This window comes from Salvelinus alpinus, chromosome 5, assembly GCF_045679555.1.
Source record: "Salvelinus alpinus chromosome 5, SLU_Salpinus.1, whole genome shotgun sequence".
Lineage (NCBI taxonomy): Eukaryota > Metazoa > Chordata > Actinopteri > Salmoniformes > Salmonidae > Salvelinus > Salvelinus alpinus.
In genome coordinates, this window is record NC_092090.1 from 97,488,950 (window position 1) to 97,507,463 (window position 18,514).

Genomic DNA, 18,514 nt, shown 5'->3' on the forward strand with positions numbered 1-18,514 from the left:
TTTAGTACCAGGGTCCTTAGCTTAGTGATGAGCTTTGAGGTCACTATTGAGTTGAACGCTGAGCTGTAGTCAATGAACAGCATTCTCACATAGGTGTTCCTTTTTAACCTCATAGTCACTGTATCATTTCAAATTCAAAAGTGCTGGAATACAGAGCCCCCCCCCCAAAAAAATACAAGATAAATCACTGCCTCAATACTTTTGGAGCTCACTGTATGTCCGGGAAATCAGGTTCGCATAATGCTTTATTTATCCCACAATATGTCCAGGAAGTCTGCTGCATAATTACTTAATACAATGAGATAATCCACCAGCTTACAGTCGGCCTACAATGATATTATATGAATCATGCTACAAGGCAGAGAGAGCAGAGCCCACCAGTAGACAGACAGACGGACGGACGGACGGATGGACGGACAGACAGACAGACAGACATTATTACCTGATTTATACTGCAGAGAGAGAAGGTTGGACCAACAGACAGACAACCAGACATTATTACTGGATTTATTTACAGCAATTTATGAGTCAAATAGCATTTAATTAACCTTAATTTATTATTTTCACATTATTATTGTAACAGCAGGACATTAACAGCAGTGGTACATTATACAGGTGTCGTAGTAGTTCACTGTGAATGAATTAACAGCAGTGGTACATTATACTGGTGTCGTAGTAGTTCACTGTGAATGAATTAACAGCAGTGGTACATTATACTGGTGTCGTAGTAGTTCACTGTGAATGAATTAACAGCAGTGGTACATTATACTGGTGTCGTAGTAGTTCACTGTGAATGAATTAACAGCAGTGGTACATTATACTGGTGTCAGAGTAGTTCACTGTGAATGAATTAACAGCAGTGGTACATTATACTGGTGTCGTAGTAGTTCACTGGTGAATGAATTAACAGCAGTGGTACATTATACTGGTGTCAGAGTAGTTCACTGTGAATGAATTAACAGCAGTGGTACATTATACTGGTGTCGTAGTAGTTCACTGTGAATGAATTAACAGCAGTGGTACATTATACTGGTGTCGTAGTAGTTCACTGTGAATGAATTAACAGCAGTGGTACATTATACTGGTGTCAGAGTAGTTCACTGGTGAATAAATTAACAGCAGTGGTACATTATACTGGTGTCGTAGTAGTTCACTGTGAATGAATTAACAGCAGTGGTACATTATACTGGTGTCGTAGTAGTTCACTGTGAATGAATTAACAGCAGTGGTACATTATACTGGTGTCGTAGTAGTTCACTGTGAATGAATTAACAGCAGTGGTACATTATACTGGTGTCAGAGTAGTTCACTGTGAATGAATTAACAGCAGTGGTACATTATACTGGTGTCGTAGTAGTTCACTGGTGAATGAATTAACAGCAGTGGTACATTATACTGGTGTCAGAGTAGTTCACTGTGAATGAATTAACAGCAGTGGTACATTATACTGGTGTCGTAGTAGTTCACTGGTGAATGAATTAACAGCAGTGGTACATTATACTGGTGTCGTAGCAGTTCACTGTGAATGAATTAACAGCAGTGGTACATTATACTGGTGTCAGAGTAGTTCACTGTGAATGAATTAACAGCAGTGGTACATTATACTGGTGTCGTAGTAGTTCACTGGTGAATGAATTAACAGCAGTGGTACATTATACTGGTGTCAGAGTAGTTCACTGTGAATGAATTAACAGCAGTGGTACATTATACTGGTGTCGTAGCAGTTCACTGTGAATGAATTAACAGCAGTGGTACATTATACTGGTGTCAGAGTAGTTCACTGTGAATGAATTAACAGCAGTGGTACATTATACTGGTGTCGTAGTAGTTCACTGTGAATGAATTAACAGCAGTGGTACATTATACTGGTGTCAGAGTAGTTCACTGGTGAATGAATTAACAGCAGTGGTACATTATACTGGTGTCGTAGCAGTTCACTGGTGAATGAATTAACAGCAGTGGTACATTATACTGGTGTCGTAGCAGTTCACTGGTTAATGAATTAACAGCAGTGGTACATTATACTGGTGTCAGAGTAGTTCACTGGTGAATGAATTAACAGCAGTGGTACATTATACTGGTGTCATAGTAGTTCACTGTGAATGAATTAACAGCAGTGGTACATTATACTGGTGTCGTAGCAGTTCACTGTGAATGAATTAACAGCAGTGGTACATTATACTGGTGTCAGAGTAGTTCACTGGTGAATGAATTAACAGCAGTGGTACATTATACTGGTGTCATAGTAGTTCACTGTGAATGAATTAACAGCAGTGGTACATTATACTGGTGTCGTAGCAGTTCACTGTGAATGAATTAACAGCAGTGGTACATTATACTGGTGTCAGAGTAGTTCACTGGTGAATGAATTAACAGCAGTGGTACATTATACTGGTGTCATAGTAGTTCACTGGTGAATGAATTAACAGCAGTGGTACATTATACTGGTGTCGTAGTAGTTCACTGTGAATGAATTAACAGCAGTGGTACATTATACTGGTGTCAGAGTAGTTCACTGTGAATGAATTAACAGCAGTGGTACATTATACTGGTGTCATAGTAGTTCACTGTGAATGAATTAACAGCAGTGGTACATTATACTGGTGTCGTAGTAGTTCACTGTGAATGAATTAACAGCAGTGGTACATTATACTGGTGTCAGAGTAGTTCACTGGTGAATGAATTAACAGCAGTGGTACATTATACTGGTGTCAGAGTAGTTCACTGGTGAATGAATTAACAGCAGTGGTACATTATACTGGTGTCGTAGTAGTTCACTGTGAATGAATTAACAGCAGTGGTACATTATACTGGTGTCAGAGTAGTTCACTGTGAATGAATTAACAGCAGTGGTACATTATACTGGTGTCATAGTAGTTCACTGTGAATGAATTAACAGCAGTGGTACATTATACTGGTGTCGTAGTAGTTCACTGTGAATGAATTAACAGCAGTGGTACATTATACTGGTGTCAGAGTAGTTCACTGGTGAATAAATTAACAGCAGTGGTACATTATACTGGTGTCGTAGTAGTTCACTGTGAATGAATTAACAGCAGTGGTACATTATACTGGTGTCGTAGCAGTTCACTGTGAATGAATTAACAGCAGTGGTACATTATACTGGTGTCAGAGTAGTTCACTGGTGAATGAATTAACAGCAGTGGTACATTATACTGGTGTCATAGTAGTTCACTGGTGAATGAATTAACAGCAGTGGTACATTATACTGGTGTCGTAGTAGTTCACTGTGAATGAATTAACAGCAGTGGTACATTATACTGGTGTCAGAGTAGTTCACTGTGAATGAATTAACAGCAGTGGTACATTATACTGGTGTCATAGTAGTTCACTGTGAATGAATTAACAGCAGTGGTACATTATACTGGTGTCGTAGTAGTTCACTGTGAATGAATTAACAGCAGTGGTACATTATACTGGTGTCAGAGTAGTTCACTGGTGAATGAATTAACAGCAGTGGTACATTATACTGGTGTCAGAGTAGTTCACTGGTGAATGAATTAACAGCAGTGGTACATTATACTGGTGTCGTAGTAGTTCACTGTGAATGAATTAACAGCAGTGGTACATTATACTGGTGTCAGAGTAGTTCACTGTGAATGAATTAACAGCAGTGGTACATTATACTGGTGTCAGAGTAGTTCACTGGTGAATAAATTAACAGCAGTGGTACATTATACTGGTGTCATAGTAGTTCACTGTGAATGAATTAACAGCAGTGGTACATTATACTGGTGTCGTAGCAGTTCACTGTGAATGAATTAACAGCAGTGGTACATTATACTGGTGTCAGAGTAGTTCACTGGTGAATGAATTAACAGCAGTGGTACATTATACTGGTGTCATAGTAGTTCACTGGTGAATGAATTAACAGCAGTGGTACATTATACTGGTGTCGTAGTAGTTCACTGTGAATGAATTAACAGCAGTGGTACATTATACTGGTGTCAGAGTAGTTCACTGTGAATGAATTAACAGCAGTGGTACATTATACTGGTGTCATAGTAGTTCACTGTGAATGAATTAACAGCAGTGGTACATTATACTGGTGTCGTAGTAGTTCACTGTGAATGAATTAACAGCAGTGGTACATTATACTGGTGTCAGAGTAGTTCACTGGTGAATGAATTAACAGCAGTGGTACATTATACTGGTGTCAGAGTAGTTCACTGGTGAATGAATTAACAGCAGTGGTACATTATACTGGTGTCGTAGTAGTTCACTGTGAATGAATTAACAGCAGTGGTACATTATACTGGTGTCAGAGTAGTTCACTGTGAATGAATTAACAGCAGTGGTACATTATACTGGTGTCATAGTAGTTCACTGTGAATGAATTAACAGCAGTGGTACATTATACTGGTGTCGTAGTAGTTCACTGTGAATGAATTAACAGCAGTGGTACATTATACTGGTGTCAGAGTAGTTCACTGTGAATAAATTAACAGCAGTGGTACATTATACTGGTGTCGTAGTAGTTCACTGGTGAATGAATTAACAGCAGTGGTACATTATACTGGTGTCAGAGTAGTTCACTGTGAATGAATTAACAGCAGTGGTACATTATACTGGTGTCGTAGTAGTTCACTGGTGAATGAATTAACAGCAGTGGTACATTATACTGGTGTCGTAGCAGTTCACTGTGAATGAATTAACAGCAGTGGTACATTATACTGGTGTCAGAGTAGTTCACTGTGAATGAATTAACAGCAGTGGTACATTATACTGGTGTCGTAGTAGTTCACTGGTGAATGAATTAACAGCAGTGGTACATTATACTGGTGTCAGAGTAGTTCACTGTGAATGAATTAACAGCAGTGGTACATTATACTGGTGTCGTAGCAGTTCACTGTGAATGAATTAACAGCAGTGGTACATTATACTGGTGTCAGAGTAGTTCACTGTGAATGAATTAACAGCAGTGGTACATTATACTGGTGTCGTAGTAGTTCACTGTGAATGAATTAACAGCAGTGGTACATTATACTGGTGTCAGAGTAGTTCACTGGTGAATGAATTAACAGCAGTGGTACATTATACTGGTGTCGTAGCAGTTCACTGGTGAATGAATTAACAGCAGTGGTACATTATACTGGTGTCGTAGCAGTTCACTGGTTAATGAATTAACAGCAGTGGTACATTATACTGGTGTCAGAGTAGTTCACTGGTGAATGAATTAACAGCAGTGGTACATTATACTGGTGTCATAGTAGTTCACTGTGAATGAATTAACAGCAGTGGTACATTATACTGGTGTCGTAGCAGTTCACTGTGAATGAATTAACAGCAGTGGTACATTATACTGGTGTCAGAGTAGTTCACTGGTGAATGAATTAACAGCAGTGGTACATTATACTGGTGTCGTAGCAGTTCACTGGTGAATGAATTAACAGCAGTGGTACATTATACTGGTGTCGTAGCAGTTCACTGGTTAATGAATTAACAGCAGTTCGTACATTATACTGGTGTCAGAGTAGTTCACTGGTGAATGAATTAACAGCAGTGGTACATTATACTGGTGTCATAGTAGTTCACTGTGAATGAATTAACAGCAGTGGTACATTATACTGGTGTCGTAGCAGTTCACTGTGAATGAATTAACAGCAGTGGTACATTATACTGGTGTCAGAGTAGTTCACTGGTGAATGAATTAACAGCAGTGGTACATTATACTGGTGTCATAGTAGTTCACTGGTGAATGAATTAACAGCAGTGGTACATTATACTGGTGTCGTAGTAGTTCACTGTGAATGAATTAACAGCAGTGGTACATTATACTGGTGTCAGAGTAGTTCACTGTGAATGAATTAACAGCAGTGGTACATTATACTGGTGTCATAGTAGTTCACTGTGAATGAATTAACAGCAGTGGTACATTATACTGGTGTCGTAGTAGTTCACTGTGAATGAATTAACAGCAGTGGTACATTATACTGGTGTCAGAGTAGTTCACTGGTGAATGAATTAACAGCAGTGGTACATTATACTGGTGTCAGAGTAGTTCACTGGTGAATGAATTAACAGCAGTGGTACATTATACTGGTGTCGTAGTAGTTCACTGTGAATGAATTAACAGCAGTGGTACATTATACTGGTGTCAGAGTAGTTCACTGTGAATGAATTAACAGCAGTGGTACATTATACTGGTGTCATAGTAGTTCACTGTGAATGAATTAACAGCAGTGGTACATTATACTGGTGTCGTAGTAGTTCACTGTGAATGAATTAACAGCAGTGGTACATTATACTGGTGTCAGAGTAGTTCACTGGTGAATAAATTAACAGCAGTGGTACATTATACTGGTGTCGTAGTAGTTCACTGTGAATGAATTAACAGCAGTGGTACATTATACTGGTGTCAGAGTAGTTCACTGTGAATGAATTAACAGCAGTGGTACATTATACTGGTGTCGTAGTAGTCACTGTGAATGAATTAACAGCAGTGGTACATTATACTGGTGTCGTAGCAGTTCACTGGTGAATGAATTAACAGCAGTGGTACATTATACTGGTGTCGTAGTAGTTCACTGTGAATGAATTAACAGCAGTGGTACATTATACTGGTGTCGTAGTAGTTCACTGGTGAATGAATTAACAGCAGTGGTACATTATACTGGTGTCGTAGTAGTTCACTGGTGAATGAATTAACAGCAGTGGTACATTATACTGGTGTCGTAGTAGTTCACTGGTTAATGAATTAACAGCAGTGGTACATTATACTGGTGTCAGAGTAGTTCACTGGTGAATGAATTAACAGCAGTGGTACATTATACTGGTGTCGTAGTAGTTCACTGGTGAATGAATTAACAGCAGTGGTACATTATACTGGTGTCGTAGCAGTTCACTGGTTAATGAATTAACAGCAGTGGTACATTATACTGGTGTCAGAGTAGTTCACTGGTGAATGAATTAACAGCAGTGGTACATTATACTGGTGTCGTAGTAGTTCACTGGTTAATGAATTAACAGCAGTGGTACATTATACTGGTGTCGTAGCAGTTCACTGGTTAATGAATTAACAGCAGTGGTACATTATACTGGTGTCAGAGTAGTTCACTGGTGAATGAATTAACAGCAGTGGTACATTATACTGGTGTCAGAGTAGTTCACTGGTGAATGAATTAACAGCAGTGGTACATTATACTGGTGTCGTAGTAGTTCACTGGTTAATGAATTAACAGCAGTGGTACATTATACTGGTGTCGTAGCAGTTCACTGGTTAATGAATTAACAGCAGTGGTACATTATACTGGTGTCGTAGTAGTTCACTGGTGAATGAATTAACAGCAGTGGTACATTATACTGGTGTCAGAGTAGTTCACTGGTGAATGAATTAACAGCAGTGGTACATTATACTGGTGTCAGAGTAGTTCACTGGTGAATGAATTAACAGCAGTGGTACATTATACTGGTGTCAGAGTAGTTCACTGGTGAATGAATTAACAGCAGTGGTACATTATACTGGTGTCAGAGTAGTCAGGTTGTAGTCGTCTGATATTGTATAAGTCATAGAGGTGTAGGGGTGCTGAGCTTTTCATACCGGTAAAATACGTTGACTCTTTAAATCAATTCACTGAACCAGTAATATACTTTGACTCTTTAAATCAATTCACTGAACTGTGGTTGGCCCCACCCATCATCAAAATACTGTCTCAGGGTAGAAGTGCTCTAAGTGATTGAGGATCTGGTCCTTCCTGTCCATATATTTCTGAAAGATTAAAACTGATCCTAGATCAGCCCTTCCTACTCTGAGAATCTGTCAGTACGGTACCGAATCTGACCTCTTTCACTGGGTTCGTTTTTTTGTTTGTCCTGTCTTTCTTACATATCAATGTGAGTGCTGCTCTAAGCCAGTATCTGAAGTGACTAAATGTTCTCTACGGACTGACACCTGCCACGCGTCCCTGTCCAGGGGAATGCTTTGTATGCAGATATAAAACACGTGAAGGCATCTTATCTTTGAGTGGAATCACATTGTGGACAACCTGCTAGTCAAGTCAGTAGCCATGTCACAACCACTGGCACAGACAGGACAGGCCTGCTAGGCACATCAATCTGGGATGAGAGAGAGTGTGTGTGTGTGTGCGTGTGTGTGTGTGTGTGTGTGTGTGTGTGTGTGTGTGTGTGTGTGTGTGTGTGTGTGTGTGTGTGTGTGTGTGTGTGTGTGTGTGTGTGTGTGTGTGTGTGTGTGTGTGTGTGTGTTTTGTGACCTGAGCAGGCACTCATCTTCCAGTCAGTCTAGCCTGGATCAGACCCCAAGCTCTAGTCTGGAGCTCTCCCAGCCTCTCCCCTCTTCTCCCCTCCTCTCCCCTCTTCTCCTCTCCCCTTTCCTCCTCTCCCCTCCTCTCCTCTCCTCACCTCTCCCCTCCTCTCCTCACCTCTCCCCTCTTCTCCTCTCCCCTCCTCTCCCCTCTTCTCCTCTCCCTTCTTCTCCTCTCCTCTCTTCTCCTCTCCCATCCTCTCCCCTTTTCTCCTCTCCCCTCTTCTCCTCTCCTCTCCCCCCTTCTCCCCTCCTCTCCCCTCTTCTCCTCTCCCCTTTCCTCCTCTCCCCTCCTCTCCTCACCTCACCTCTCCCCTCCTCTCCTCACCTCTCCCCTCTTCTCCTCTCCCCTCCTCTCCCCTCTTCTCCTCTCCCCTCTTCTCCTCACCTCTCCCCTCTTCTCCTCTCCCCTCTTCTCCTCTCCCCTCTTCTCCTCTCCTCTCCCCTCCTCTCCTCACCCCAACTGTCCTCTCCTCACCTCTCCCCTCTTCTCCTCTCCCCTCCCCTCCCCTCTTCTCCTCTCCCCTCTTCTCCTCTCCTCTCCCCTGTTCTCCCAACCTTCTCCTCCTTTCCTCCTTTCCTCATCTCCTCTCCCCTCTTCTCTCCTCTCCCCTCTTCTCATCTTCCCTCCTCTCCTCCCCTCTTCTCCTCTCATCCTTTCCTACTCTCCCCTCCTTTCCTATCCCCTCTTCACATCTCCTTTCCTTTCTTATCCTCTCCCCTCCTCTTCTGTTCTCTCCCCTCCTTCCTGTTCTCTCCCCTCTTCTCCTCTCCCCTCTTCTATTTTCTCATCTCCTTTCCCCTCTTCTCCCCAACCCTCTCCTCTCCTCTCCTCTCCTCTCCTCTCCTCTCCTCTCCTCTCCTCTCCTCTCCTCTCCTCTCCTCTCCTCTCCTCTCCTCTCCTCTCCTCTCCTCTCCTCTCCTCTCCCCTCTTCCCCTCTTCCCTCCTTTCTTCTCCTCTCCCCTCACCTTTTCTCCTCTCTCATCTTCTTCTCTCTTCTCCTCTCTTCCTTTCCTCTGCTCATCTCCCCTCCTCTCCTGTTCTCTCCCCTCCTCTTCTTTCCCCTTCTTCTCCCCTCTTCTCCTCAACACACTTCTCATCTCCTCTCCTCCTTTCATCTCCTCTCACCTCCTCTCCTCCTCTCCTCTCCTCTCCTCTCCTCTCCTCTCCTCTCCTCTCCTCTCCTCTCCTTCTCCTCTCCTCTCCTCTCCTCTCCTCTCCTCTCCTCTCTCCTCCGTTCCTCTCCCCTCTTCTCCTCTTCCCTCCTTTCTTCTCCTCTCCCCTCACCTCTTCTCCTCTCTCATCTTCTTCTCTCTTCTCCTCTCTTCCTTTCCTCCGCTCATCTCCCCTCCTCTCCTGTTCTCTCCCTTCCTCTTCTTTCCCCTTCTTCTCCCCTCTTCTCCTCAACACACTTCTCATATCCTCTCCTCCTTTCCTCCTCTCATCTCCTCTCACCTCTTCTCCTCTCCCCTCCTCTCCCCTCCTCTCCCCTCTTCTCCTCTCCTCTCCCAACCTTCTCCTCCTTTCCTCATCTCCTCTCCCCTCTTATCTCCTCTCCCCTCTTCTCATCTTCCCTCCTTTCCTCCCCTCTTCTCCTCTCATCCTTTCCTACTCTCCCCTCCTCTCCTATCCCCTCTTCACATCTCCTTTCCTTTCTTATCCTCTCCCCTCCTCTTCTGTTCTCTCCCCTCATTCCTGTTCTCTCCCATCCTCTCCTGTTCTCTCCCCTCTTCTCCTCTCCCCTCTTCTATTTTCTCATCTCCTTTCCCCTCTTCTCCCCAACCCCCTTCTCCCCAACCCTCTCCTCTCCTCTCCTCTCCTCTCCTCTCCTCTCCTCTCCTCTCCTCTCCTCTCCTCTCCTCTCCTCTCCTCCTCTCCTCTCCTCTCCTCTCCTCTCCTCTCCTCTCCTCTCTCCTCCATTCCTCTCCCCTCTTCTCCTCTTCCCTCCTTTCTTCTCCTCTCCCTCACCTCTTCTCCTCTCTCATCATCTTCTCTCTTCTCCTCTCTTCCTTTCCTCCGCTCATCTCCCCTCCTCTCCTGTTCTCTCCCCTCCTCTTCTTTCCCCTTCTTCTCCCCTCTTCTCCTCAACACACTTCTCATATCCTCTCCTCCTTTCCTCCTCTCATCTCCTCTCCCCTCTTCTCCTCTCCTCCTTTCCTCCTCTCCTCTCATCTCTTCTCCTCTCTGCATCTCATTGATGTTAATTATCTCCTCAGACCTCTGATTGGGGGATTGCTGCTTGGGACCACTGGACCCCATCTAATTAATTACTAGCCTAAGACTCTCCCCTGTCTGTCACTAGTTGTTTTGGAGTGTCTCTTTATTGTGTTATTTTACACCAGGGGGCCCTTTGTTGGTTCTCAGGCACGATCTTGTAATCAGTAGTCCACAGAGAGTTGAGCTGCCAGTAGAGCCCTATCCATACCCTCAACGTTCAGGCCCCACACTATCCATACCCGAGACGTTCAGGCCCCACACTATCCATACCTGTGACGTTCAGGCCCCACACTATCCATACCTGTGACGTTCAGGCCCCACCCTATCCATACCTGTGACGTTCAGGCCCCACCCTATCCATACCCTCAACGTTCAGGCCCCACACTATCCATACCTGTGACGTTCAGGCCCCACCCTATCCATACCTGAGACGTTCAGGCCCCACCCTATCCATACCTGAGACGTTCAGGCCCCACCCTATCCATACCTGTGACGTTCAGGCCCCACCCTATCCATACCTGTGACGTTCAGGCCCCACCCTATCCATACCCTCAACGTTCAGGCCCCACACTATCCATACCTGTGACGTTCAGGCCCCACCCTATCCATACCAGTGACGTTCAGGCCCCATCCTATCCATACCCGTGATGTTCAGGCCCCACCCTATCCATACCAGTGACGTTCAGGCCCCACCCTACCCATACCCGTGACGTTCAGGCCCCACCCTACCCAGGCCCTCAACGTTCAGGCCCCACCCTATCCATACCCGTGATGTTCAGGCCCCACCCTACCCATACCCGTGACGTTCAGGCCCCACCCTACCCAGGCCCTCAACGTTCAGGCCCCACCCTATCCATACCCGTGATGTTCAGGCCCCACCCTACCTATACCCGTGACGTTCAGGCCCCACCCTATCCAGGCCCGCAACGTTCAGGCCCCACCCTATCCAGGCCCGCAACGTTCAGGCCCCACCCTACTCTTACCCGTGACGTTCAGGCCCCACCCTATAAACTATGACACAGAAAAAGCTGAGACACACACACAGCGCAGGTACATTACTGACAGAGACAGTGTCACCTGCCATGCATCATCTCACCTCTGTCAGCCCTTTGTTTGTCTTGTCTGTCTGTCTGTCTGTCTGTGACTGACACACTTTCCTGACATGTTTGTTGTTTTGTTCTTTGTGTTTCAGGTCATTAAACCCCCTCCTCCTCCCCCTGCTCCATTGCGGCCTCCACCACCTGTGAGTACAGCACGCACGCACACGCACACACACACACACACACACACACACACACACACACACACACACACACACACACACACACACACACACACACACACACACACACACACACACACACACACACACACACACGTGTCCGTGTCAGGTCCTCAGATAGGGACTCAGTGGAACAAGGCAGCCAGGGCTCGCATTTCATGCTCGCATAACCTAGTATTACATCATTACAACACTACAACATTACAACACTACAACATTACATCATTACAACATTACATCATTACAACATTACATCATTACATCATTACAATATTACATCATTACATCATTACACCATTACAACATAACATTACATCATTACAACATTACATCATTACAACACTACAACATTACATCATTACATCATTACATCATTACAACATAACATTCCATCATTACAACATTACATCATTACAACATCACAACATTACATCATTACAGTATTACATTACAACATTACAACATTACATTACATAATTACAACATTACACCATTACATCATTACAACATTACAACATTACAACATTACAACATTACAACATTACAACATTACAGTATTACATTACAACATTACAACATTACATTACATAATTACAACATTACACCATTACATCATTACAACATTACAACATTACAACATTACAACATTACAACATTACATTACATAATTACAACATTACATTACATAATTACAACATTACACCATTACATCATTACATCATTATAACATTACATCATTACAACATTACATCATTACAACATTACATAATTACAACATTACATCATTACACCATTACATCATTACAACATTACATCATTACATCATTACATCATTATAACATTACAACATTACATCATTACATCATTACATCATTATAACATTACAACATTACATCATTACATCATTACATCATTACACCATTACATCATTACACCATTACAACATTACATCATTACATCATTACATCATTATAACATTACAACATTACATAATTACAACATTACAACACTACAACATTACAACATTACATCATTACACCATTACATCATTACAACATTACATCATTACAACATTACATAATTACAACATTACATCATTACATCATTACATCATTACACCATTACATCATTACACCATTACAACATTACATCATTACATCATTACATCATTATAACATTACAACATTACATTACATAATTACAACATTACAACATTACAACATTACATAATTACAACATTACAACATTACATCATTACATCATTACAACATTACATCATTACACCATTACATCATTACACCATTACAACATTACAACATTACACCATTACATCATTACACCATTACAACATTACATCATTACATCATTACAACATTACAACATTACAACACTACAACACTACAACATTACAACATTACATAATTACAACATTATAACATTACAACATTACATTGCATAATTACAACATTACAACATTACAACACTACAACATTACATCATTACAACATTACAACATTACAACATTACAACACTACAACATTGCATCATTACAACATTACATCATTACAACATTATAACATTACAACATTACATTACATCATTACAACATTACAACACTACAACATTACATCATTACAACATTGCATCATTACAACATTACAACATTACAACACTACATCGTTACAACATTATAACATTACAACATTACATCACTACACCATTACATCATTACAACATTACAACATTACACCACTACAACATTACATCATTACATCATTACAACATTACATTACATAATTACAACATTATAACATTACAACATTACATTGCATAATTACAACATTACAACATTACAACATTACAACACTACAACATTACATCATTACAACAATACATCGTTACATAATTACAACATTACAACACTACAACATTACATCATTACAACATTACAACACTACAACATTACATCATTACAACAATACATCGTTACATCATTACAACATTACAACATTACAACATTACAACATTACATAATTACAACATTACATCATTACATCATTACATCATTACACCATTACATCATTACACCATTACAACATTACAACATTACAACATTACAACACTACAACATTACATCATTACAACATTGCATCATTACAACATTACATCATTACAACATTACAACATTACATCATTACAACAATACATCGTTACATAATTACAACATTACAGCATTACAACATTACATCATAACAAAATTACAACATAAACCATTACATCATTACAACATTACAACATTACATCATTACAACATTACATCATTACAACATTACAACATTGCATCATTACAACATTACATCATTACAACATTACAACATTACAACATTACAACATAAACCATTACATCATTACAACATTACATCATTACACCATTACAACATTACAACATTACAACATAAACCATTACATCATTACAACATTACATCATAACATTACAACATTACATCATTACAACATTACAGCATTACAACATTACATCATAACATTACATCATAACATTACATCATTACAACATTACATCATTACAACATTACATCATTACAACATTACATCATTACATCATTACAACATTACAACATTACATCATTACAACATTACATCATTACATCATTACAACATTACATCATTACACCATTACATCATTACATCATTATAACATTACATCATTACACCATTACATCATTACATCATTATAACATTACACCATTGTGTGCGGTCATCCGTTCCTGACCTGTTTGTACCTTTAGGAGCCAGAGGAGGATGACCATCTGCCCAAGAAGAAGTGGGCGACCGTGGACGCCTCGTACTATGGAGGGAGAGGAGCAGGAGGGATCAAACGCATGGAGGTTTGACTACTCTACAGTCGTTGTTCTGTGTGGTTCGTACTGTGTGGCTCAGTTGATAAAGCACGGTGCTTGCAAAGCCAAGAGTCGTGGGTTCGATTCCTGCTGCGGCCACCCATATGTAAATTGTATACACGCGTGACGTTAAAGTCGCTTTGGATAAAAACATCACCAGTATATTCAAAACATTATGAACACCTCTCTCCATGATATAGACTGACCAGGTGAAGCTATGATCCCTTATTGATGTCACTTGTTAATTCCACTTCAATCAGTGTACATGAAAGGGGAGGAGACGGGTTAAAGAAGTATTTTTAAGCCTTGAGACAATTGAGACATGGATTGTGTATGTGTGCCATTCAGAGAGTGAATAGGCAAGACAAAATATTTAAGTACCTTTGAACGGGGTATGGTAGTAGGTGCCAGGCGCACCGGTTTGTGTCAAGAACTGCAGCGCTGCTGGGTTTTTCACGCTCAACAGTTTCCTGTGTGTTTCAAGAATGGTCCACCACCCAAAGGACATCCAGCCATTTTGACACAACTGTGGGAAGCACTGGAGTCAACACGGGCCAGCATCCCTGTGGAACGAGGGCAAAAGGGGTTCTGAGGGCAAAAGGGGGTGCAACTCAATATTAGGAAGGTGTTCTTAATGTTTTGTACACTCAGTGTATATTATCTCAAACATCATGGGGCTGGTTTACTCACACAACCTGGATCTCCAGTCATCTGGTACCTAGCGGTGTGCCCAGAACAGAACAGACTAGCCAGCCGCCAGATGAGAACAAACTCAAACTCCACACTATACTCTAGCCTTGCCCGGCCGGCCTGTGACTCCAGGAAGATGTAAAGTAAAGCGAGTCTTCTTAGATTGTGTGTGTAGGCATCCCTCTCTCTCTCTCCCCATATCTCCATATCTCCCCCTCTCCCCATATCTCCATATCTCCCCCTCTCCCCATATCTAATAGATTGTGTGTGTAGGCATTATGTCGTCTCTGTCAGCTGCTGACGGCTCTGACATGACAGGTGCTGCCATCTCTCCTTCTCTCTCCTCTCAGCCTGGTTTTCTGAAGTCACAGGATGGATGAAGGATGGAGTACTGTCAGCTTGATGTATCTCTCCATATCGCCCCATATCTCCATGTCGCCCCATATCTCCATATCTCCCCCTCTCCCCATATCTCAATATCGCCCCCTCTCCCCATATCTCCATATATCCCCCTCTCCCCATATCTCCATATCTCCCCCTCTCCCCATATCTCCATATCTCCCCCTCTCCCCATATCGCCCCCTCTCCCCATATCTCCATATATCCCCCTCTCCCCATATCTCCATATCTCCCCCTCTCCCCATATCTCCATATCTCCCCCTCTCCCCATATCTCCATATCTCCCCCTCTCCCCATATCTCCCCCTCTCCCCATATCTCCATATCACCCCCTCTCCCCATATCTCCATATCTCCCCCTCTCCCCATATCTCCATATCTCCCCCTCTCCCCATATCTCCCCCTCTCCCCATATCTCCATATCTCCCCCTCTCCCCATATCTCCATATCTCCCCCTCTCCCCATATCTCCATATCTCCCCCTCTCCCCATATCTCCCCCTCTCCCCATATCTCCATATCCCCCCTCTTCCCATATCTCCATATCACCCCCTCTCCCCATATCTCCATATCCCCCCCTCTCCCCATATCTCCATATCTCCCCATATCTCCATATCTCCCCCTCTCCCCATATCTCCCTATCTCCCCCTCTCCCCAGATCTCCATATCTCCCCCTCTCCCCATATCTCCCCCTCTCCCCATATCTCCATATCACCCCCTCTCCCCATATCTCCATATCGCCCCCTCTCCCCATATCTCCATATCCCCCCTCTCCCCATATCTCCATATCCCCCCCTCTCCCCATATCTCCATATCTCCCCCTCTCCCCATATCTCCATATCCCCCCCTCTCCCCATATCTCCATATCTCCCCCTCTCCCCATATCTCCATATCCCCCCCTCTCCCCATATCTCCATATATCCCCCTCTCCCCATATCTCCCCCTCTCCCCATATCTCCATATCACCCCCTCTCCCCATATCTCCATATCTCCCCCTCTCCCCATATCTCCCCCTCTCTCCATCTCTCCCCATATCTCCATATCACCCCCTCTCCCCATATCTCCATATCTCCCCCTCTCCCCATATCTCCCCCTCTCTCCATCTCTCCCCATATCTCCCCCTCTCCCCATATCTCCATATCTCCCCCTCTCCCCATATCTCCCCCTCTCCCCATATCTCCATATCTCCCCCTCGCCCCATATCTCCCCCTCTCCCCATATCTCCATATCTCCCCCTCTCCCCATATCTCCATATCTCCCCCTCTCCCCATATCTCCCCCTCTCTCTATATCTCCATATCTCCCCCTCTCTCCATATCTCCATATCTCCCCCTCTCCCCATCTCTCTCCCTCTCTCCCCCTCTCCCCATCTCTCTCCCTCTCTCCCCCTCTCTCCATATCTCCATATCTCCCCTCTCTCCATATCTCCATATCTCCATCTCTTTCCCTCTCTCCCCCTCTCTCCCCCTCTCCCCATCTCTCCTTCTCTCTCCCTCTCTCCCCCTCTCCCCATCTCTCCTTCTCTTTCCCTCTCTCCCCCTCTCCCCATCTCTCCTTCTCTCTCCCTCTCTCCCCCTCTCCCCATCTCTCCTTCTCTCCCCCCTCTCCCCCTCTCCCCATCTCTCCTTCTCTCTCCCTCTCTCCCCCTGTCCACATCTCTCCTTCTCTCTCCCCCTGTCCACATCTCTCCTTCTCTCCCCCTCTCTCCCCCTCTCCCCATCTCTCCTTCTCTCCCCTCTCTCCTCCTCTCCCCATGTCTCCTTCTCTCCCCCTCTCTCCCCCTGTCCCCATATCTCCATCTCTCCTTCTCTCCCCCTCTCCCCATCTCTCTCCCCCTCTCTCCCCCTCTCCCCCTCTCTCCCCCTCTCCCCCTCTCTCCCCATCTCCCCCTCTCTCCCCCTCTCCCCATGTCTCCTTCTCTCCCCCTCTTTCCCCCTCTCCCCCTCTCCCCATCTCTCTTTCTCTCCCTCGCTCCCCCTCTCCCCATCTCTCCTTCTCTCCCCCTCTCTCCCCCTCTCCCCATCTCTCCTTCTCTCCCCTCTCTCCTCCTCTCCCCATGTCTCCTTCTCTCCCCCTCTCTCCCCCTGTCCCCATATCTCCATCTCTCCTTCTCTCCCCCTCTCCCCATCTCTCCTTCTCTCTCCCCCTCTCCCCATTTCTCCCCCTCTCCCCCTCTCTCCCCATCTCCCCCTCTCTCCCCCTCTCCCCATGTCTCCTTCTCTCCCCCTCTCTCCCCCTCTCCCCATCTCTCTTTCTCTCCCTCGCTCCCCCTCTCCCCATCTCTCCTTCTCTCCCCCTCTCCCCATGTCTCCTTCTCTCCCCCTCTCTCCCCCTCTCCCCCTTTGTACATCTTTCCCTCCTCCCTTCCAACTCCGGCACCTTAGCAGTTCTTTGTTCAGCTCACTGCTCGCTTGTTCGCTCCCTCTCTCCAAAACTAATAGATGCTAATAGATGCTAATAGATGTGTAAAGCTAATAGATGCAGTGTAAAGCTAATATATGCTAATAGATGCTAATAGATGGGTAAAGCTAATAGATGCAGTGTAAAGCTAATAGATGCTAATAGATGTGTAAAGCTAATAGATGGAGTGTAAAGCTAATAGATGCTAATAGATGTGCAAGGCTAATAGATGCAGTGTAAAGCTAATAGATGCAGTGTAAAGCTAATAGATGCAGTGTAAAGCTAATAGATGCAGTGTAAAGCTAATAGATGTGTAAAGCTAATAGATGCA

The 18,514-nt window shown here is 43.7% G+C and overlaps 1 protein-coding gene across 3 annotated transcripts in view; it reads left to right on the forward strand.

Moving 5' to 3' along the window:
• The window catches only part of LOC139577317 (anthrax toxin receptor 2-like), a 132,777-nt gene that overhangs the window by 53,052 nt on the left and 61,211 nt on the right, over positions 1-18,514 (forward strand). For all 3 annotated transcript variants that reach the window (XM_071404332.1, XM_071404330.1, XM_071404331.1), the window contains exons 12-13: positions 11,692-11,742; positions 14,589-14,687. In XM_071404332.1, coding sequence (XP_071260433.1) covers positions 11,692-11,742; positions 14,589-14,687 — 150 coding nt within the window. The remainder of the gene's footprint in view (positions 1-11,691; positions 11,743-14,588; positions 14,688-18,514) is intronic.